At 40.8% G+C, this 24,371-nt stretch overlaps 1 protein-coding gene across 1 annotated transcript; it reads left to right on the forward strand.

Annotated features, from left to right (window-relative positions):
* PNLIP (pancreatic lipase) lies at window positions 1–18,732 on the forward strand. The gene is made up of 12 exons (XM_069566722.1): window positions 1–46; window positions 1,615–1,769; window positions 2,491–2,613; window positions 4,493–4,627; window positions 8,567–8,678; window positions 10,208–10,327; window positions 10,442–10,561; window positions 11,063–11,181; window positions 12,437–12,566; window positions 15,008–15,116; window positions 16,194–16,358; window positions 18,609–18,732. Exons 1-12 carry the CDS (start codon window positions 1–3, stop codon window positions 18,670–18,672), a joined length of 1,398 nt encoding a protein of 465 aa, XP_069422823.1. The 3' UTR covers window positions 18,673–18,732.
* Window positions 18,733–24,371: the final 5,639 nt, after the last annotated feature.

Below are 24,371 nucleotides of genomic sequence, written 5' to 3' on the forward strand. Positions count from 1 at the left end.
ATGCTGCTAATCTGGACACTTTCACTGTTGCTGGGAGCAGTCACAGGTAAGAAAAAATATTTATGTCATGCTGGAAGAGACTTACTGCTCAATACTTGGAAGAAAGGCTATAACAGCTGAATTCAAGCCACTATGAGGATGAGGAATAAGTAAGTAGGAGAAATCCATGATTAGGAAAATAGGTATTGGGAGTAAGGCTGCTAGGTAAAAGCTAAGACACCCTACTGTTAAAATTGAATTTCAGATAAAACCAAGAATATATGCCACAGTCATATAAATAATAAAATTTATCATTATAAAAAGTAGAATTGAAATTATTATTATTTTTACAATAAAAATGTATTGTTTATCTGAAACTCCAATTTAACTTGCATTTTCCTTTCTAAATTTAGCAGTCCTCGCTTGGAGTCATGTGTAGACTTTGAACCCAGGTTCCACCAGCCACAACTGTATTTCCCTGAGCAAAATTCTTAACCTCTCTGTGCTTCACTATCTTCATCTGTCAACTAGGCATATAATACCACCCCTACTGTAAGATAATTGTGAGATGTAGGTATGATAATGTATGTAAATCATCTTGCCTAGTACCTGGCACATAGTAAGTTTTCAAGAATGCAGGCCCCACAACAACTGCTACTCCTACTGTTAATGGTGGACCTCCTGGATAACTCTTCCTTTGTGTTGTTCTTTTATGGGTTAACATTCAAGTGCAGAGTTGTGTCAAACCATGGACTTTCTTTTTATTTTAATTTAATTAATTAATTAGTTTTTGGCTGTGTCGGGTCTTTGTTGCTGCGCTGGCTTTTCTCTAGTTGTGGCTAGTGGGGGCTACTCTCTAGTTGTGGCCTGTGGTGTGGGCTTCTCATTGACGTGGCTTCTCTTCTGGAGCACGGATTCTAGAGTGTGGGGGCTTCAGTAGTTGTGGGACATGGGCTCAGGAGTTGGGGCCCCCGGGCTCTAGAGCACAGGCTCAGTAGTTGTGTCGTGTGGGCTTGGTTGCTCTGTGGCCTGTGGGATCTTCCTGGATCAGGGGTTGAACCCGTGTCTCCTGCATTGTCAGGCGAATTCTTTACCACTGAGCCACCAGGGAAGCCCCACCATGGGCTTTATATTTGATTATTTGTGAGCAGCCTTTTTCATCACAAGAATTTAGGATGTCCCTAAATATATGCAATAGGGTGAGACCTAAATACTCATCCAGGTAGATATATAAAGCTTGGGCATTTGCAAGAAACTTGAGCTGTCAAAAAAACCCCAAAGTCAGAAGATGGTTGAAAGAAGGTAAGCATTTCATCCGCTACTCCAAGGCCTGGGAACATACACTGGAGGCCCAAAGAAGACATCTGAGTTGAGAGTCTTAATCAATCCATAGCATGGGACCGGACAGGGACAGAAGGGGAGTAAGGCAGTCCTACGTGGTAGAAATGAGAAGCAGCAACATGTCCTTAGCTGGGATGTTGTGCATTGAAGTAGTTTTGTGAGTGTGTGGATAAGAAGGTATCTGAGGATGTGGAGGAAGAAAACATGTCACAAAAAGTAATTTAACTCAAACATTGGCAGGGAGACCACTAAAAAGAGCATTCTGGTGAAACTAACACTGCTGTGTGATTGCAGGAAAAGAAGTCTGCTACGATAGACTTGGCTGCTTCAGTGATGATTCCCCTTGGGCAGGAACTATAGAAAGACCCCTCAAAGTATTGCCTTGGTCTCCAAAAGAAGTCAACACTCGCTTCCTCCTATACACTAATGAGAACCCAAACAACTTTCAAGTAAGAGTGCTCATTGTTTTCAGAACTAAGTTTCATCTGTTTTATGTAATAAGGATACGGAATTTTGTCTTCTAAAAAGAACAGGTCACACAGTGGAGATTTTTAGGGCAGAGAGCTTAAGTGTTATTTCTTCTAACTTGTTTATTAAAGTCTGGTTTGATAACTTTTTAAAGTATCCATTCCTCTATGGTGCATTTAATACAATATTCTAAAAATGGTTATTATATGTAATCTCCAGATGTTGTGTGTAATCTCCCAACATATTTTGTATCTATAAAATACATACATGTGTATTTTCCATCGGTCAAAGACAAGACCCCACCACCAGTATTGTGTTGCTGTTCAGTCTCTAAGTCATGTCCAACTCTTTGTAACCCCATGGACTGCAGCACGCCAGGCTCCCTGTCTTTCACCTCCTCCCGGAGTTTACTCAAATTCATGTCCATTGAGTCCGTGATGCTATCTAATCATCTCATCCTCTGCCTCCAATATTATAGCAGACACATTACCCAAGTAGAGCAAATGCAAACATTTTACGACATCTGAAAAATAGCGACTTGGAAATGTTTGGAAATAGCTTGGTTGTAATGAGAGACTCCTTACTCCCAAGGACCCTGAGACTTAGTAGTCTTCTCCCACCTGCCACTTCCCTCCTCTTACAGGCAGTCCTACTGGATACTCTCAGAAACTTGACGTTAAAACATTTTTCTCCCCCAAACAGGAAATTGTTGCAGATGCATCAATCATCGCAAACTCCAATTTCAAAACAAGTAGAAAAACCCGCTTTGTTATTCATGGATTCACAGACAAGGGAGATGAAAACTGGCTGCAGAGTATTTGCAAGGTGGGACTGTAACTCTCTTAATGAAGTTTGTTTCCAGAGTGATAATTAACAACATAGAAGGCAAGGCCCCACCCAGTCAGGACAGATTCCTGTCAGCAGGAGGTTGGAGTATCCTCTGACCTCACTGGGCATGGGGTTCCCAGAGGAGGTCCAGGAGGTGACACAGGGTGGAGGTCAGACCAGCAAAGCTGGCAGGCATGCGGCGGCTCTAAGTAATGATTATTTAGTAACTAATACAGAGATATTTCAAAATTTTCACAATAGATGCTGCCATACTGATGCAGCGTTTGTTGCATTTCATTTCATTTCATTTCCTATTTCATTTCTTCAATAGGCTTTGATTTCTGTGTGAAGAACTAAGATAACTCATTTTGCCCAAACTAATTATTTCCCTGTGATTTTCGCTTGCTACTTGTTGATCTCCTGTGGTAGCGATAGCTTGGAAAACTGTGTAGATTTTCATTTCTGGCTCCAGTTGTTTCAACAGTAGTGATCCTATTTTCTTGAATTTGCCTTTGGCTATGTGCCCTGTGATAATGAAGAATTAAACGACAGAAAATCAAACAGAGTACATTTTCTGAGTAACTGCTAGTGCTGGAGGAACATTATTGTTGATTCATTTCTTCATCAAGATTTCGTGGCCAACTGTGGCACCAAGATGCAGTCTTTTCTTTAAAGGTCTTATTTCAGGCCTGCCTATGACTCAAGTTATAGGCTGAATTAACTCCAAGAGAGTTTTGACTGATTCTGAAGACAGTTAAGATTAGAAATAATCAGTAAGGCCACAACTTGTCTTCTAAAATACTTTATAGTTGATTATCGAGCTGGGGGAGGAGGGAGGGTAAATAATAGATTTATATATTGCAGTGAAGAAAAGATAAGTCTATGATTCTCAGCTCCAAAGGTATGTAGATTTTCAGATATATGCATAGTTTATTTTTGAGATCCCAAGGGCAGCTGTGTTTTTCTTGCATTTGGTTGGCTTTGGGCATCAAGAAGGAGGAGTGAGTAGGTTAAATTAGAACAAATGCCCTAAATTCCAGTTCTGACTCTATCCTTAGCTAACCAGGACACTCACAAACTGTTTCCCCTCTTTGGATTTTACTCTCTGTAAAATGAAAGAGTTGGAGATGGATTCTAAGGTTGTTTCATTCTCAAATTCTTCTTGGCAAAAAGGTGGGGATATGCATAAATACATACTCAAATAAACAAAATTTCTGCCAGGTCTAGCATTCGTGAAACTATCACTGATCCTCACTTCAAGTAGATATCTGGAAGGTTATATTCTTATGTAAAATAACTTCAGTGATGTACAATAAAACACAGTCATACAAAAACTTAGATTTATCTTTCTATCATGGAAGAGCCTATTCATTTGCCTTCAATATCTTTATTTAAAGAGTCCTGACACAGTCTTTCACTTATTCCATTATTTAGTAAATATTTATTGAATACCTACTATAGGCCGGGAACTATCTAAGGCACTGAACATACACCAGTGAACAAGACAGGTGATGTCCTGGGGTGCATTCTAGTAAGAGACAATGTAGGCTTGTGAAGTTGATGATGTGCTAGTGAGACAAACCACTGTACCACATTTTGTACACTTTTCCCCGAAACAAACATCCATGCATCTGTTGTGTAGAAATCCCAAGAAGCCATTTCCCATTATGGCCAAACCTCTAGTTTAGAGCCAGTGTTAAGCTTTAAAAAGTATTCCATAACTGTAACGGAAGTTTCATTTACTGACTTCGGGTTAAAAAGCGAGCATGATGTTGTGTAGGTCAAGAAGAAAATTGATCCTAGTCTTCAAGAGTGTTAGTTAGTAGTTAGTTAAGATCCTGAATTGTTTACCTATTTATTGTGTCCCTCCCACCAGAACCTGTTTAGCGTGGAAAGTGTGAACTGCATCTGTGTGGACTGGAAAGGCGGCTCCCGCACAGGGTACACGCAAGCCACGCAGAACATCCGGATTGTGGGTGCAGAGGTGGCGTATTTAGTGGATGTTCTTAAGGTAACTAACTCTGGGTTATCTAAAAGCCCACGCACATGGCTCTCTGAATTCTCTTCCCCTCAAAATTGCTGCATGTATGAGAATTGATAAAATATGTTTTCTACTGAGAGTTGCATTCTCCTTGATTGAAGAGAAAAATGCAGAAAAATAATCTTGATGTAAGCTTCATCAGTTAAATCAATTTGAACTTCATCAATTCATCGCCCATTAAGTTAAAATTAAACTAATTTTAAGTGCTATTATTCAAGCAACCAGGTAAGGTCTATCTACTGAATTCCACTGTTAGTTCTTTTAACATAACCAGTTATTAAGCCAAGTTGACATGATAATTAAACTAGGGGTTTGTTTGTTTGTTTGAAGAGAAGCACAGTGATAACAAGTTAACCTGATTTGCTAACTAAAAACTTAGAAAATATGAACCTTGAAAATGCTTAAGTAATTGCTTTCATTATTCTTTTCTTTCTTTAATTTTTTTCTTTTATTTTTTAAAAAATTGAAGTAAAGTTGACAAACAATATTTCATTAGTTTCATGTACCAATATATATAATTGCAATGTCTGGTTCGTGGAGCTAGCAGAATATTTATTGATTAAATTCACCATCCACATGAGTGTGGTTTGTGGCACCCCAAAACAATAACAGTAGTAATATCAAAGGTTAGTGGTCACCATGCTGCTAAGTCACCTCAGTCGTGTCCGATTCTGTGCGACCCCAGAGACGGCAGCCCACCAGGCTCCCCCATCCTTGGGATTCTCCAGGCAAGAACACTGGAGTAGGTTGCCATTTCCTTCTCCAATGCATGAAAGTGAAAAGTGAAAGTGAAGTCGCTCAGTCGTGTCCATCTCCTAGCGACCCCATGGACTGCAGCCTACCAGGCTCAGCTGTCCATGGCATTTTCCAGGCAAGAGTACTAGAGTGGGGTGCTGTTGCCTTCTCTGCACTGATCACCATAAGAAGTACTATAATAATGAAAATCTTGAAATATTCTGACAATTGCCAAAAAGTGACACAGAAACACAAAGTGAACTAATGCTGTTGGAAAAATGGCGTTGTTAGACTTGTTCAAAGCAGAGCTGCCAAAATCCTTTAGCTTGTAAAAAACAAACAAACAAAAAACAACCACAGTGTCTGTGAAGCACAATAAAGCAAAGCTCAGTGAAACACAGTATGTCTGTACTACATCTTCTTTAGGCACCTATTGATAGATTCTTAGGTTGTTTCCATAGCTTGACTATTGTAAATAATTCTGCAATGAACATAGGAATGCATATATCTTTTGGAATTCATGTTTTCATTTTCTTAGAAATAATACCCAGAAGTGGAATTGCTGGACCGTATGATAGTTCTGTATTTAATTTTTTGAAGAACCTCCATACTGTTTTCCATAGTGGCTGTATCAATTTACATTGCCACTGACATACTTGAGGATTCCCTTTTCTCCATATCCTTGCCAACACTCAGTATCTGTTGTCTTTTTGATAATAGCCATTCTGAAAAGTATGAGGTGTTTTCTCACTGTGGTTTTGATTTGCACTTCCCTAATGATTAGTAACCTTTTTCAGTCAGAAGTGGCCACAGTACCAAACAATTGGACTCATCTCACACACTAGCAAAGTAATGCTCAAAATTCTCCAAGCCAGGCTTCAATAGTACATGAACCATGAACTTCCAAATGTTCAAGCTGGATTTAGAAAAGACAGAGGAACCAGTGGAGAAAGTGATGGCACCCCACTCCAGTACTCTTGCCTGGAAAATGCCATGGACAGAGGAGCTTGGTAGGCTGCAGTCCATGGGGTCACGAAGAGTCAGACATGACTGAGCGACTTCCCTTTCACTTTTCACTTTCATGCATTGAAGAAGGAAATGGCAACCCACTCCAGTGTTCTTGCCTGGAGAATCCCCAGGATGGGGGAGCCTGGTGGGCTGCCATCTATGGGGTCACACAGAGTCAGATATGACTGAAGTGACTTAGCAGCAGCAGCAGAGGAACCAGAGATCAAATTGTCAACACCCATTGGATCATCAAAAAAGCAAGAGAGTTCCAGAGAAATATCTATTTCTGCTTTATTGACTATGCCAAAACCTTTGACTGTGTGGATCACAATAAACTGTGGAAAATTCTGAAAGAGATGGGAATACCAGACCACCTGACCTGCCTCCTTAGAAATCTGTATGCAGGCCAAGAAGCAACAGTTAGAACTGAACATGGAACAACAGACTGGTTTCAAATTGGGGAAGGAGTAGGTCAAGGCTGTATATCGTCACCCTGCTTATTTAACTTATATGCAGAGTACATCATGAGAAACACTGGGCTGGAGGAAGCACAAGCTGGAATCAAGATTGCTGGGAGAAATATCAATAACCTCAGACATGCAGATGACACCACCCTTATGGCAGAAAGTAAAGAACTAAAGAGCCTCTTGATGAAAGTGAAAGAGGAGAATGAAAAAGTTGACTTAAAACTCAGCATTCAGAAAACTAATATCATGGCATCTGGTCCCATCACTTCGTGGCAAATAGATGGGGAACAATGGAAACAGACTTTATTTTTGGCGGCTCCAAAATCACTGCAGATGGTGACTGCAGCCATGAAATTAAAAGATGCTTGCTCCTTGGAAGAGAAGCTATGACCAACCTAGACTGCATATTAAAAAGCAGAGACATTACTTTGCTGACAAAGGTCCATCTGGTCAAAGCTATGGTTTTTCCAGTAGTTGTGTATGGATGTGAGAGTTGGACTATAAAGAAAGCTGAGCACCAAAGAATTGATGCTTTTGAACTGGTGTGTTGAAGAAGACTCTTGAGAGTCCCTTGGACTGCAAGGAGATCCAACCAGTCAATCCTAAAGGAAATCAGTCCTGAATATTCACTGGAAGTACTGATGCTGAAGCTGAAACTCCAATATTTTGGCCACCTGATGTGAAGAACCGACTCATTTGAAAAGACCCTGATGCTGGGAAAGATTGAAGGCAGAAGGAGAAGGGGATGACAGAGGATGAGATGGTTGGATGGCATCACTGACTTGATGGACAGGCGTTTGAGTAAGCTCCTGGAGTTGGTGAGGGACAGGAAGGCCTGGCATGATGCAGTCCATGGGGTTGCAAAGAGTCAGACACGACCGAGCAACTGAACTGAACTAAATGATTAGTAATGATGAACGTCTTTTCATCTGTCTGTTGGCCATCTGTATGTCTGACTTAGCATGTCTATTCAGATCCTCCCTTCATTTTTAAATCAGATTATTTGGTTTTTTAATATTGAGTTATGTGAGCTCTTTGTCTGTTTTGAATGTCAACCTCTTATGGAATATATAATTTGCAAATGTCTTCTCCTGTCTAGTAAGTTGCCTTCTTGGTTTGTGTTGGTTTCCTTCACCATGAAAAAGTGTTTCAGTTTGACTAGTTCTGTTTGTTTATTTTTGCTTTTGTTTCTTTTGCCTGCTTTTGACACATCTAAAAAAATATTGCTAAGATGGATGTCAAAGAATGTATTTCCTATGCTTCTTCCAGGTGTTTTATGGTTTCAGGTCTTATGTTTAAGTTTTAATCCATTTTGAGTTTACTTTTGTGTATGGTTTAAGAAAGTGGTCCAGTTTTATTCTTTTGCATGTAACTGTCCAGTTTTCCCAACATCATATGTTGAAGAATTATTATTATTTTCTAATCCAAATACTTGCTTCATCACCTCAGGACAACACGTCCTCATACCATCAAAGATTTCCTCTATGAAGTGAAACAATAAAAAAGAGTGCCACTTCCACCAGTTTAAGCACTAAACTATCGCCGTTTTCTATTATAAATGAAAAGAATCCTTGAAAATTGATTGCTTTGAAGGGGCAGCCTGTCTTCTTAAAAGTTGAGTTTTCAGAGCTCTCTCTTTTCTGCCCATCTTGAATTTTGCCAATTTGAAAACATTCTGAAGGAGTTTTCTTTTCAACAGTCATCATTTAAATACTCACTTTCTGACGTCCACGTCATTGGCCACAGTCTGGGTGCCCACGCTGCTGGGGAGGCAGGAAGGAGGACCAGTGGGACTATTGGACGTATCACAGGTAGGTCAAAACAGTAAAAAGCTGCAAAATTGGATTAAGTGAAGCCTATATGGGGTCTACAAGGATAGAAATTTGACAGAGAGACCTGCTTTTTTACCTGAGGAGAAAAGTTTTTACATTTTCCGAATTAGGTCACAGGATCAGAGAAATCAGTGTGTTCTGCTGCTGCTGCTGCTGCTAAGTCGCTTCAGTCGTGTCCGACTCTGTGCGACCCCATAGACGGCAGTCCACCAGGCTCCCCTGTCCCTGGGATTCTCCAGGCAAGAACACTGGAGTGGGTTGTCATTTCCTTCTCCAATGCATGAAAGTGAAAAGTGAAAGTGAAGTTGCCCAGTCGTGTCCGACTCCTAGCGACCCCATTGACTGCAGCCCACCGGGCTCCTCCATCCATGGGATTTTCCAGGCAAGAGTACTGGAGTGGGGTGCCATTTCCTTCTCTGAATGTGTTCTGAGACCTTATTAATTGTTTATTAATACTGATCTTTGGTCTACAGAGACCTGTTTAGCATATAAATACTCACATGTGACTAAAACGTGACTTAAAAACATCTGGCGGTCTTATTCATATCTATTTTCTCTTTGTCAGATATTCACAAAGGATGAGTTTAGTGAATAAAATAAATAGCATAAATAATAGAATAAATAGAATTAAACCCAAAGAGATCAAAAATGTATTAATTAGTTATATTCTGCTTCACAGCAATTGGTAATTATTCCAGTCCTCATCAACCACAACCCAAGTGGTGGGGGCAGATAGTCTGGGAGCCTGGGCTGCCAGAGCTCAAGCTGCTAGTTAGATCAAGACCATTATTTTACCAATCTCAGACTGGTTGCATTTAGCCAGTGGAGTCGTGTATTGGATACCCAGGTCCTGCAAAAACCTTGTAACTTTCTAAGAAAGACTTTGCTTTCCTGGATCTGAGAGGTGACTATTTTAGGGAATGATTACTTATTCTTATATCTTCCGACTCTGTCCCCAAACTCCTGATTCTCTTTTTTTAATACTTCAGATAAGTTGGTTATATTTGGATTGGTCAGGGCACCTGGAATATTTCTCTTTAATTTGCTGGAGAGAACTTTCCTTTTCACAGTCCATTAATGACCAGTGGAACCTGCTCAGTCAGGCATTGTATAAAACTGTGGTCCCAGTGACTGTGAATGCCAAGATCCTCTCCCTCAGGGGAGTTAGTGTAGGTGGAACTCTTTTAGCCTGAAAATCTCTTAGGAGTCCAGTGCTACCTCCCGGAGTCTGACCTCTTTTGTTGTAACTGCACTAGACAGAATTGACCCAGTGACTAAGTATCCACGAATATTCCACGGCTCAAGGAAAATTCACTTTAAAGCAAATAGTAAATTAGACATAGATTTCCTTTCAGAAAAGAGTACCTTACGGAAGAACTGACTTATTTCTTTGCACGCCCTACTCGTGATTACCACCTGCGCTTGTACTCGGGTGTGTTACTAGTGAGAGAGGTAAACATGTCTGTCCACTGATAAGACACTGATATGACGCATCCTGTCTGTTTTAGGGTTGGATCCAGCGGAGCCTTACTTTCAGGGCACACCTGAATTGGTCCGATTAGACCCCAGCGATGCCCAGTTTGTGGATGTAATTCACACAGACGCTGCCCCAATGATCCCCAACCTGGGTGAGTCCCTCAATTCATCCTCCTGGAGTGCTTTTTGAATTTACACATAAGCGTTTTAGAGTATTTTGAGTCTGTATGTTGATATCAACTCTCCCATATTTTAAAATTTCTCAGGGTTTGGCATGAGCCAAGTTGTGGGCCACCTAGATTTCTTCCCAAATGGAGGAAAAGAAATGCCTGGATGTCAGAAGAATGCTCTGTCTCAGATTGTTGACATCGATGGGATCTGGGAAGGTAAACCTATTTATTATGTACATAAGGAGATTTCCTTGGGGCAGAATCTGCATTTTCTTTTGGTAAACATGCTACATATTTTGATATGGTACAGGTGTCACATTGTCTATAACCAAGGATTTTTTATCATATCCCCATGATACACATTTTCACAGAGGGAAGTGGACATGAGCAGACTACAGGAAAGAAAATGTAGTTGTATCCAACTTTCCAAGAATCTAACTCAGGGAATACATTACTAAATTATACTTGTATCTATATGGACGGATCTTTTCTTCCTAGAGTTATTTTTCCATTTCATTCATCTGTGGCATCACTATTATAATCTGAACTTCTGATTACATCTCAAATAATAGCAACCCTTCATAAATGATTTTGTTCTGCGGCTGCCAGGAGTTTGCACTAATTAGAGAAACCTATTCAACAACTATGTTCCAAACATGACATTAACTTGGAAAAATAACATCTGTCTCTGATGTGTAATCATGTCTGATTTCAAAGGAACGCGTGACTTTGTGGCCTGTAATCACTTAAGAAGCTACAAGTATTATGCTGACAGCATCCTCAACCCTGATGGCTTTGCCGGATTTCCTTGTGCCTCTTACAGTGATTTCAGTGCAGTAAGTACATCGTTTCTCGCACCTGAAGGATTTTGTGACCATCGCTTCTCATGACTGGTGTGGTTCACCGCACACAGTATGCACTCAACGAATGTTACTATATGACTGATATCTTATTTATGCTTTCAATCATACATGTTTATTCTAATAGTGATAAGGCAAGGGAAAACTTTAGAGAAATGGACTTGTAAACTGAAATGCCTGTGTCCACCTTGTTCTTTATCACTTCTGTGTGTGTTGGGTAAATGTGAAAACCTGCTTTGGAAATAATTTGAAGCACAAAAATTGCCTCTGGAAACCTGAGCTATGGCCGCAGGACACTGATGACCGTGGAAAAGTCTTAAATGTTAACCTTACAAAGGAATAGGATTGTTGGCATGTGGACATTTCTGTGCAATCACATAATTGCCCTGGTTTTTTTTAATCATCTTTTTTGGTAACCTCTGGATATCTAAGCAGACCTTGAGATTTGGCCCAGTCCCCATCCGGTCCACTGATTCAAGAGTTCACCACTTGCCTCTTCTGTGGGGCAGCCTTGCCCTTTCATAGTAGGAATTTCTGTATCTCTCTACCTGTCTACCTCCCCTCTGTTCATTTTGTCCCTCTTTTCTTCGCATCATTTCTTGATCCAAAAAGAAAGGACATTTTCCTATATGATATAATCTTCTTCAGACCCTCACCTCATGCCTAAGTCTTAATAACCAACTAGAACAAGTTCCCTTCACACTGGGAAGATTCTGAGATTTGAATCTTTCAGACATTGATATGCTAAAAGTGGGAACTAAAGAAATTGAGAAAAATGACTTTTAAGTCTATTGTCCTCCCAGTGGATTATATTTTGTATATCAGAAGCTGATTATCACCTTGCTCTTTCTTTTTCAACTTTTCTAAAATAAATTCTGACCAGCTAAAACAAGAGGGGTGTCTTGGGGCAACTGGAGCAACTTAAGAGAGGCAAAAGAGAAAAGGTTAAATGTATATATATATACACATACACGTATATATATGTATATATATATTATCTTAAGTGACTATAATTTTTTTCTTAATATCGTGTTAACAGTGAAATAGCTGATTTATTGTTGTAAATAATGAGACTCATTTTTAACCTTTGGTGAGACACCGTGAAAATCTTCTGTTACTATCAGAACAGGATTGGGATTAGAGTATCTGAGAATTCAACAATACATATAATAAGATCGTACGCTTTTTTTAAAAAGAGCATCCTTGTTTACCATTTGCTTATATTCCCTAGAACAAGTGCTTCCCCTGTCCAAGTGAAGGCTGCCCCCAGATGGGTCATTATGCTGACAGATTTCCTGGGAAAACAAAATCAGAGGGCCAGATATTTTATCTAAACACTGGTGATGCCAGCAATTTTGCCCGTAAGTTCCTATTTTATTTGTCTCAAATTCTCAATACTATGTATTTTATCATGTCCAGTGGAAATGTGTGAAGTTGCTTTTCTGTACAAACGTTTTAAACACTCCTCTCCAAACGGGAAAAACACTTCAATGCCATGCTTGCTGTAAACATGGCTAAATTTGAGGGGCAGAACAGAATTTAGAGCCTGATCCTAGGTGGCACAATGGCAAAGAATCCACCTGCCAACGCAAGAGCCATAAGAGACGTGGGTTCAACCGCTGGGTTGGGAAGGTCTCCTGCAGGAGGAAATGGCAACCCACTCCAGTATTCTTGCCTGGGAAATGCCATAGATGGAGGAGCCTGGTGGGCTACAGTCCATGGGGTGGCAAAGAGTCAGACACAACTGAGCAGCTGAGCAGGCATGCATGCACAATATCAACTGATACAAAAATAATTTTCTCCACAATTGATACTGGTGCTGAATTCAGGAGGCTTCTTCTGCTCCAGCCTCTTCATACTCTGTTAGAAGTTTAACTGTGCAAAATTATGCGGTTTTTTTTACAAACAGAAAAGTAACCCATGAGAGAGATAGCAGAGGTTATGGAAATGGAAAGGAGGTGACAGACTCAAGAGATATCAGGACTGTAGACTCCATGGGTGATGGAAGTCAGAGGATGTAGGAATGGTGAGGCTTGGGGACAGACCCTGGATTTCTTTTCTGGGGTAGCAGAAGAAAAAAACTATTTGTGTGGGAGTTAATAGGGTTAACTGCATAATAAAAACTAAACCTAAATTTTATCGCCTTCCCAATTTGGCCCAGGCTAGCTCTAAATGGCAAAAAAATGGCAATTCACTATGAAGGAAAGTTATGACCAACCTAGATGGCTTATTCAAAAGCAGAGACATTACTTTGCCGACCAAGGTCCGTCTAGTCAAGGCTATGGTTTTTCCAGTGGTCATGTATGGATGTGAGAGTTGGATTGTGAAGAAAGCTGAGCACCGAAGAATTGATACTTTTGAACTGTGGTGTTGGAGAAGACTCTTGCGAGTCCCTTGGACTGCAAGGAGATCCAACCAGTCCATTCTAAAGGAGATCGGTCCTGGATGTTCTTTGAAAGGAATGATGCTAAAGCTGAAACTCCAGTACTTTGACCACCTCATGCGAAGAGTTGACTTATTGGAAAAGACTCTGATGCTGGGAGGGAGTGAGGACAGGAGGAGAAGGGGACGACAGAGGATGAGATGGCTGGATGGCATCACTGATTCGATGGATGTGAGTTTGAGTGAACTCTGGGAGTTGGTGATAGACAGGGAGGCCTGGCATGCTGCGATTCATGGGGTCGCAAAGAGTCGGACACAACTGAGTGACTGAAATGAACTAAACTGAACTGATAAAATGATTACCAAAGTGCTGGAGTTTCAGCTTTAGCATCATTCCTTCCAAAGAAATCCCAGGGTTGATCTCCTTCAGAATGGACTGGTTGGATCTCCTTGCAGTCCAAGGGACTCTCAAGAGTCTTCTCCAACACCACAGTTACTACTACTACTACTAAGTTGCTTCAGTCGTGTCCGACTCTGTGCGACCCCACAGACGGCTGCCAACCAGGGGCCCCTGTCCCTGGGGTTCTCCAGGCAAGAACACTGGAGTGGCTTGCCATTTCCTTCTCCAATGCAGGAAAGTGAAAAGTGAAAGTGAAGTCACTCAGTCATGTTCGTCTCTTCACTACCCCATGGACTGCAGCCTACCAGGTTCCTCCACCCATGGGATTTTCTAGGCAAGAGTACTGGAGTGGGGTGCCATTGCCTTCTCCAAAGCATCAGTTCTTCGGCACTCAGCCTTCTTCACAGTCCAACTCTCACATCCATACATGACTACTGGAAAAACCATAGCCTTGACTAGATGGACCTTAGTCAGCAAAGTAATGTCTCTGCTTTTGAATATGCTATCTAGGTTGGTCATAACTTTTCTTCCAAGAAGTAAGCGTCTTTTAATTTCATGGCTGCAGTCACCATCTGCAGTGATTCAATACAATTCCAGTGATGATGGAAAGTTGACTTATAGAATATTTGAGATAAATGTAGGTTATTTTGACCAAAAGATGATGGTACTCTAAACTTCTGTGGTCTATAAAAATGAAATAAACTGATGAAAATATCACATTATCTTTTAATATAAAGTTCTTATAAGATCCAGAATACATTGTTAGGTTTAAAAAGTTGAAAGCAGAATATATTACTTAGTCCCTTGGCTTGAAATCTTTTGACCTTGAGAAGAATCTGTGATCCTCCCCAACCCCCTATTGTTAGCCCTCTGAACATTTAGTTAAAGGAATATCCATCACTATGTGATTAGAACTACCAAAACCAGACAAAAATTATTCAAAATTCAGCAGTAATGGAATCCTGTTTTCAGAGTAATTTTTCTAAAAGTTGATATTTTGCAAACATTTCCCCTTTGTAGGTTGGAGGTATGAGGTGACCGTCACACTGTCTGGAAGGAGAGTTACAGGACACATACTAGTTTCTTTGTTTGGAGATAAAGGAAACTCTAAGCAGTATGAAATTTTCAAGTAAGTAAACTCTAAGCTCCTTAAATGTTGGAATCCTTCACACATATAATGTATGTCATGGACATAAGAGCTTATTCATTACCACATGGGAATGCAGGGAAAGAAAGTTTTTTGCTTTACCTTTCTTGGCTGTTTGGCTAGTCTAGTAATAAAATTAATATAGGACAGATAACAGGAGAAAAACTAATTTAATAATGTACATATGGGGCTCCTGTAATATGAGACCTACAATCAAACAATTGAGGCTTATATGCCACTCTGAGCTAAGGAGAAGGGAGCAGGGGTCTGGGACTTGAAAGGGGAAGATGGGAAGACCAAATATTTGGGGAACAAAGGTTTGCTGTGCCAGGCAGAGACAACGGTACATGGAGAGGAATTTGGATCTCCAGGCCCACGGAGCTCCGTGCCAGCTTGTCACACCCAGGCCATATTCCTTGTACTTATCTCAGGCGATATTTCTCTTCCTGAGCCACGCCTTCTACCTAAATTCTTTTAGGCAGGTAAGGGAAAAGTAGAAGTTATTCTTGAATCTGATGAATCTTGATTTTCTTCAGCTCAAAATAGTCCAGCTGCCAAAGCGGCACATTCTGGAGAGACTTGCTCTGAACCCCTTCAGAATTATAGAACTGCCATGTGTCATTAAAAGGAAGATATTATTTCACCCTTGTACCTTAATATGTTTTAGAATTCTGTTCCTAAATTTTTTCCCTACTATTTCCTGAGAAAACCACAGTTATTTATTTTGATGTATGGCATCTGCTTTATAATCACTAAGTAATTATTCTACCCATGAAACAACTGGAAAAGAATGACATCATGATGTCATCATTTATTAAATTGTGGGAGGATTGTGTTTGAAGTTTTATCAAAGTAAGGCTGACTTTAAAGTAACATGCGTTATTGATGGCAAATAAACTACCACTGACTGAGCATGCGAGTCTGTGTTTATTTAACCATTAGACTGACAAATGTACTATCAATCATCTTACTAGAGATACATTGTAAGCTGGTTTCAGAAACATATATGTATATGTATATTTACGTATGTTCATCTATGTGTTTACCTTCACTCCCAAGCGGTACTCTCAAACCAGACAGTACTGAATCCAATGAATTTGACTCAGATGTGGATGTTGGAGTTTTGCAAAAGGTTAAGTTTCTTTGGTACAACAATGTGATCAACCCAACTCTACCCAAAGTGGGAGCATCCAAGATCACTGTGGAAGCATATGATGGACAAGTGTAAGTAATATAAATCCAAAGAGATTGGAAGCATTGTCACATTTATAATTCTACTCCCACTGAAAAACAACTGTAAGTTAAATAATCTGCAGTGGTTCTCCTCTGTCTCAGCAATAGCTGCTTCCTAACCCCTTTTATTTCTTTGGGAGAAACTGTAGAACTTTAAGAAAACAACTTCAATAGATTTGTAGATGACCGTCTGGGCTTCTCTGGTAGTTCAGAAGAATCTGCCTGCAATGCAGGAGACCTGGGTTTGATCCCTGGTGGAGAAGGAAACAGCTACCAACTCCAGTATTCTGGCTGGGAGAATCCCATAGACTATACAGATCACAAAGAGTCAGACGCTGCTGAGCGGCTTTCACTTTCATTGTGTGATTTGATACAAATTAAGCGTTAGATTGAGAATCTTGTTTCATGATCCTAATGTGAAAAGATTGGCTTCATCTGGCAGTTGTGCTTTGTGCTATGGGTGTGCTTAATGTGTATCTTCCCCAAACTTCCTGGATTCACCAAATCGCCACTTCAATTACCAGGAAAACATGCAATTTATCAAAGAACACAAATAGGTTGTCCTGTATCATTGGCCCTTTTAGTGAAAACAAAGATCAACACTTGGTTCTAATCAAGGCTGAAGTGTGAGTGAATCAAAGGACATTTACCATGGTGAATCACCAGAAACAGTGAGTTGAGGATGACGATACTCATAAAAGTACTAATATCAGCCCAGTGTATTGAGTATAAAGCCCAATTGTGAGGTACAGAGCTATGCGGCTTCTTCCATCATATCCTTCAGTCCTCCTGTAAGTCCAAAGAGGAGCTTTTGCTTCTGGCAAAGTGGAGGCACAAGAGACCAGATTTACCTTCCCACTGAAACAGACAGAAATTCAGACAAAATATATCAAACCACAGTTTTTAAGATACTGAACATTAGGCAACAAAGGAAAGTGAATGTTGAGAGATGATAAACAAATAATGTAGTCTTAAAATTGTCCTGGCTTACAGCCTTAAGAGAGCAACCAGGATGTCCCACAAAGAGGGAAAATTCAGGCAGAGCCCACTACCTGGCCTGAAGAAACAGATCTGAGAAACCAGAAAATCCAAGACAAGTAGATTTCATAGGCCTGAGGACCAGCAAGGAGAAAGCTACCGAGAGGGAATCTCAGAGAGCTGGAAAATCTCCTTAAATACTCAGCAGACTGCTGATCAGCTCACATGTGTGAGCAAACTACCCAAGGCCGTGAGTGGACTAGGATGGGAAGGAGAGACTGCAAAGGACAGGAGAAACACTTCCAAATAATGGTTATGTTTACGCTCTTGATGGTGGTAATGGGAGCTAAGTGCTACTAACATCCCCATGTTACAGATAATTCAGTGAAGTCTCAAAGCCACAATTCAGGGGTAGGAGATCTGACTTCAGCAAATTCTTCACTACCTCAAAACAAATTCAGTTCAACTTTATTGATATTTATTGTGTGCTCTTCGTTTCTTGTGACCCTTTTGAGATTAGTTTTTAACCTTTAATTTGCTATTTGCACATCTGCTAGCCATTAAATTACAGGGAAGAGAATGAAGATGAAGAGAAAAGAGTCTTTTCTGAGCATTTTTTATGCCTCAGGCATTTACATACACGTATGTATTTTGTCGGACTTCCCTGGTGGTTCAGATGGTAAAGAATCTGCCTGCAATGCAGGAGACCTGGGTTCGATCCCTGGGATGGGAAAATCCTCTGGAGGAGGGCATGGCAACCCACCCCAGTAAGAAAATGTGCCTCCTAAGTATCATTCAGTCTTAATGAGTAAAATTATCATTTCAGTTGAATGTTGAATTAAAATAAGAACACCGGGCCAATGTAACACCAGGACCTCAGGATTTTTACTCTGGCTTCTTTCTTTTTCCTTTTTTTAAAAACTCTGGCTGATTTCTTGTCATGCTGCCAACCCTCTTATTCCTCACTGCATTCATTGACAACATGCCGTGTTTAGTAGGTGCTCCAGGGATGTGACTGGTGGATATTCCCTGTCCTTTGAGAGTCCAATAATACCTTTTCTGTCTGCTATTGCATAGTCACGGCATAAAATTGGAAAGGAAAATGCAGTCCTTTATTCCCAAGAGGTATTCCCTCAGCCAGTATCTAGTCTCAGGCACAAGGTGTCACACTCACTCAGACTGATGGCAGAGAAGAGGCTGTCATCACAGGTGACACACCAGCTGTGTGCCAGGAAGAGCTGACGTCTTGTTTTCTCTCCCCAGGTTTGACTTCTGTAGCCAAGACACTGTGAGGGAAGAGGTTCTTCTCACCCTCAACCCGTGTTAGGAACTGCAGCCATGTGAATACTGAATCTTACTGCTAATAAAATCTGGTGGTAAAGCAACACATTCCTTTTTTTGCCATCATGTCCATTATTTCCAGTAAAATTTTTGGATAATAGGGTTAAAGATCCAAAATTTGGAGTTGGTCTGAAGAACTACAAATAACTGTTAAATTTTGCTGCATGTTACTTGGCATTTGAACTTGGGAATATTGTTTACTTGGTACTGGCATCATGCTCTTTATTGATGTTGCCGATGTCATTCTGATCACTTGAGGAAGACTTCCAGGTCCAAAATGAGCCTTCTGTTGGTTGTGGGCATATGTGATCAGTACCCACCTTTGCCAATTTTTCCATCATCCTTAATCAAACGATATGTTATGTTTTGTGGACCATGTTTACACAGAGGGAGTTGTAGGAGATGGGACTATATGGGTCTTGATTGACCGTTTATTCCCCCCCAACGAGCACTTGTTGAGCACATGCTGTGTGTAAGGCACTCTGCTACGTACTAAATATACACAATGAGCAAAGCATGGACCCAGTGCCTGGTCCATAGCCATCAGATGATGGAAGACTTCTGTAATGATGAGCAGAGACCCCGAAGGGCTTTGAGAAGGGCAATAACTTGACCCACGTATGGGGTTTATGTCAGTCCCTTTGGTACTTGCATGGAGTGCAAATTCTGATCATTTTCTAACCTACATCCTGCTCCACCTGGCCCAGAACTTTCCTACTCTGGGATTCTGAAAGTTGGGGCTGTTTTGGAAATTCTCTCACCCCCTATAAAAGTTATAGACTTTGGGGCCTGATTTTCCCCAACTGGCACCAGGTCTACCGATCTGAGACTTTTACTTAGTAGTCAGTCCACAAGAACCGGTGGAAATCTACCAATGGCCATCAAGGGCTTTGGGAAGTCTAAGATACACTCAGAACCTGAATTCACTTCCCATAGACAGGACATCTCTAATAAAAGAAATAGAAAGAGGACAATAGTTGACAGATGATAAGGCAAAGTCTTGCACCCCACTTTCCTTTACAACAAACACAGGGAAAAATTAAACCAGATCAAGGGATGTTTCAAACTGTAATTCAAACAAATGTAGGTGAGGGTCCAGGCTGTGAAAAAGACTTAGAAAACAGATTTTTCAGGACAAAAACTTCTTTGAAATTAAAGGCCTCCTAGAACCCAGCTTGAACCAACCGTCTCTTCCCCTAGAACTTGCAAGATCATTGTCTTATGAGATGACAAGATATCTATACGTAGTGAACTTGAAATTAAAGGAGGAAAAAAAATAGAGCTGATTGGCTGGAGGAAAGCAGCTATTTGGCTCCATCTGGACATGTGGACATGACAAATGATGGCTAACAACCTTAATTTCTACCTTTGTGACTTCTTAGGAGTCATATATCTTGAAGACTGGAGAGTTGTCTGGTGGAACTGAACTTACATTTTCAAAAGAGATCCACAGATTCACATGCCTCAAATCTCTGAATCTGACCAGGATACAAGTTCATTCAACATATTTCAGTGGTTCTTCTCAGTTAAAAGCCCCAACCAGGAATCTTTCCATCTTGTTGTTCAGACACTAAGTCGTGTCTGACTCTAATCTTATCTGGGTCTCTCACATACTTAGGAGTCAGCTGGCTTTGAGCTGGTCCAAGATGTTGCTGCCTTCACATTTAAAAACCAAACCAAGTCACACAACCAGCCAGATTCAAGTGGTGGAGAAACACACTCCAGTAATTGATGGAAGGAGCTGCAAGATCACTTGGCAAAGGGCAGCTTCAGGAAGAGGAGGGAGTAAAGAACGATGACCATTTTCACAACCCATCCATCATCATCTCTAACCTATTTTCTCACTCCAGGGAAGCCTGGGGCTGGGAAAGGAACAGGGCAAGTGTCAGAAAAGTTTTCCCAGCAATGGGTCAACCCAGGCTCCAGACTGTGGTCTTCTTTACCTCATGTGATTATTGGAAGTGAGGGTGCCTTTTAGGTTCATTTGCTTTTGTCTTTTGTAGAATACTAAATGCTCCAGTATAGCACACTTCTTCTTAGACAGCTAATGCCCGTAAGTACTGATGGCTTCTTCTTAACACAATGCAACAGTACTGATCAACTTTCCTGATCAGCAAGTCCAATCGCCAGAGTTGCCAGTCACTCTTGATGGCTCAGTGGGTAAAGGATCCGTCTGCAATGCAGGAGACATAGGAGATGCAGGTTCAATCTCTGGGTCAGGAAGAACCCCTGGAGGAGGAAATGGCAACTCACTCCAATATTCTTGCCTAAAAAATATCCCATAGACAGAGGAGGCTGGTGGGCTAGGACTACAAAGAGTCAGACATGACTGAGCATGCATGCAAAGACAAGGACTTGACAACTCAAAAGGAAGAGATCATCCCTTTATTATTTCAAATTCTGATAAACACAAGCAATACTCTTAAAGAAATCCCCTACCCACGGGCACTGCCCCACCACCTGTTCACTTTGGTACAAAGTGAGTAGATCAGTTGATATAGGATTGTTATATGATTCTGCAGAACCACATACCTCTTGCAGTGGCTGCCCAGCTCACAAATTCACCTCCATCTTTGGGCATAAAACCAGACCTGCCCAACAGGACCCATATCCTATTACTAATTAATTCAGGAACAGCTCCTGACCTCACCAGACCAATCACCTGATAGACTAAAAATTCTGGGCTGAGATGTTCAAAGCCAGGGAGCCCTTGCAGCAGAATCAGGCTTAAGGCAGAGGGGCTCTGAGGACAATTTGCAGAGGTCTCCAGGGTGGTCCCATTTCTTGGTTTTGGTCCCTGAGTGTCACCGTTCAACAGCTTCATGGATTCCATGAGACGCCCCAATATTCTTCCAACAAATATCTTCTTTTTTAAAAAAATAGCTACTCAGAATTGATTTCTGTTGCCTACAACTCAAAGTCTCACAACTAACATACCTCTAAAACGTTACCTATTTAAATAGTGAATGGTCTCTCCTTCACTCTTGTTTCAGGATTGGGGTGGAGAGAATAGCCAACATACACAACAAAGATTTCTAGTAGAGTTATCAGAACATAGAAGCAGAGTGGTAACCACTACCAAATGTAAAACGTACTGTCTTTTGTCCCTTAAATTCCATTTTTTAAAGGAATTTACCCCACAGATACACCATCCATCCAGAAAACAAATGTATCATATTCATAAGGCACTATTTCTAACAGTATAAGATTGGAAACAACCAAATGTGCATCAATAGAGAACTAATAGTGAAAACTCAAATGTCAGAAGGCTATGCAGCTGGTAAAAATATTGGACTTTTTATGCACTGATAAGGAATTGTTTTCAAATATATAGTTAATTTTAAAAATCAGTTTGCAAAATAATGTACAGAATGTGTTAATCATTTATATTTTTAAATAAAATACTATATATATATATATATATATATATATATACTTATAATGCATAGACTACCTTTGGCAGGACACACAAGGATCTGATGAGGCATCGTTTTTTAAACTCTGTATTGTATCAAATGTAGAAAGGCATATATTACCTATCTACAAACATGAAAGAGAAAAAAATTTTGGGAAAGAAAAATTAAGCCCTAAATGCCCATAGTTCTACATGTGAGTGTCTGGAGTCCACACATGCTCTCACTGCTCAACTGAGTGGCTGCTAGAGATTAAACCTTCCTTTCCTGCCCAGAGGATATCACATCAGCTCTGATCACCTTAAGGTGGTTTCAACCGCTGAAGCCCTGACTCAGGGATGCGCATGGAACCCACAGATGAACTTGACAGTGAGGTGAGCTGAAAGAGAAGCAGGCAAGGGAAACTAACCTCTGGGCAAACTCTGCCAGATCATGCGATGATTGTTTCTCCTGAATCTAGTCAGCTGTTTGTATTCTTCTTGCTTTTCTGAAGAAAATATCTTTTTTCCCCACTTTAAAACTGTGCCCTCTCTCCATTCCTAGCCATGAAATCCACTCAGAATAAGGATAAAATGTCTATGAACTCTATTCATATGTGCATTCCTTCTTTCATTATTTCATAAATACCTGTGTTGGTCATGGTTCTGCAAGCTGGGAGCACAGCAGTGGCCAAAGCAAAAGAGGCCTGTGTCCTCGTGGAACTGCATTCTAGATGGGAAAAGCAAGAATGCAAACAACTAAACAGAAAAACAAGAAAGATAATTATAACTTGTGATGAATAATGAGAAGGAAGCAAATAAGGTGCCAGGGAGCAAGGGTCTGGGTGAGAGGCGAGCAGTGGAGGAGTTCCAAAGGTGGCCAGGGTTGGCCTCACTGAAGAGGTGACATTTAAACTAATTGTTGAATGACAAGAAGGAGCCAACCCCACAGAGGTCTAAGGGAGAAAGTTTCAGGCCAATGCAAAGGCCTTGCGGTGGGAAAGAACTTGTCATGTATGATGGGGGCCACTGTGGTATGTGGGGAAAGTCAAGTGAATGGTAGGAAGAGAAGAGGTCCAGGGAACAGATAGAGTTATCCAACATCTCCTATATAAAAAAGCCAAGACATCATTTTGCCTACAAAGTTCCAAAAACCAAAGATGTGGTTTTTCCAACAGTCATGTACGGATATGAGAGTTGGACCATAGAGAAGGCTGAGCACAAAAAGAATTGATGCGTTTGAATTGTCATGCTGGAGAAGGCTCTTGAGAGTCCCTTGGACTGCAGGGAGATCAAACCAATCAATCCTCAAGGAAATCAACCCTGAATATTCATTGGAAGGACTGATGCTGAAGGTGAAACTTCAATACTTTGCCTACCTGATGCAACGAGCCAACTCATTGGAAAAGATCCTGATGCTGGGAAAGATTGAAGGCAAAAGGAGAAGGGGTCAGCAGAGGATGATATGGTTAGATAGTATCAGCGACTCAGTGAACATGAATTTGAGCAAACTCTGGGAGATAGTGGAGGACAAAGAAGCCTTGCATGCTGCAGTCGATGGGGTCACAAAGAGTTGGACGTAACTTGGGGACTGAACAACTAAAACAACAACCACCCAATTTACCTGTTTTACCCAGGTTTTATCATAAATCTCATCCCACGTTAGTACTGCAACATCACATGTACCCCAATGTTCATCGCAGCACTGTTTATAATAGCCAGGACATGGAAACAACCTAGATGTCCATCAGCAGATGAATGGATAAGAAAGCTGTGGTACATATACACAATGGAGTATTACTCAGCTGTTAAAAAGAATACATTTGAATCAGTTCTGTTGAGATGGATTAAACTGGAGCCAATTATACAGAGTGAAGTAAGCCAGAAAGAAAAACATCAATACAGTATACTAACACATATATATGGAATTTAGAAAGATGGCAATGATGACCCTGTATGCAAGACAGCAAAAAAGACACAGATGTGTATAGCAGACTTTGGGACTCAGAGGGAGAGGGAGAGGGTGGGATGATTTGGGAGAATGGCATTGAAACATGTATACTATCATGTAAGAATCGAATCACCAGTCTATGTCTGATGCAGGATACAGCATGCTTGGGGCTGGTGCACGGGGATGACCCAGAGGGATGTTGTGGGGAGGGAGGTGGGAGGGGGGTTCATGTTTGGGATCGCATGTACACCCATGGTGGATTCATGTCAATGTATGGTGAAACCAACACAGTATTGTAAAGTAAAATAAAGTAAAAATAAAAATTTAAAAAAAAAGCACTGCA

The sequence above is a fragment of the Ovis canadensis genome, chromosome 22 (genome assembly GCF_042477335.2).
Source record: "Ovis canadensis isolate MfBH-ARS-UI-01 breed Bighorn chromosome 22, ARS-UI_OviCan_v2, whole genome shotgun sequence".
Classification (NCBI taxonomy): Eukaryota; Metazoa; Chordata; class Mammalia; order Artiodactyla; family Bovidae; genus Ovis; species Ovis canadensis.

What these genes read in the sequence shown, in the direction of transcription:
- PNLIP (XM_069566722.1), top strand. Translation starts at nt 1, where the DNA reads ATGCTGCTAATCTGGACACTTTCACTGTTGCTGGGAGCAGTCACAG. An exon ending in AGAACCCAAACAACTTTCAA is followed by an intron (nt 1,770 to 2,490) that starts GTAAGAGTGCTC and finishes TCCCCCAAACAG; the next exon opens with GAAATTGTTGCAGATGCATC. An exon ending in TGATGCCAGCAATTTTGCCC is followed by an intron (nt 12,567 to 15,007) that starts GTAAGTTCCTAT and finishes TCCCCTTTGTAG; the next exon opens with GTTGGAGGTATGAGGTGACC.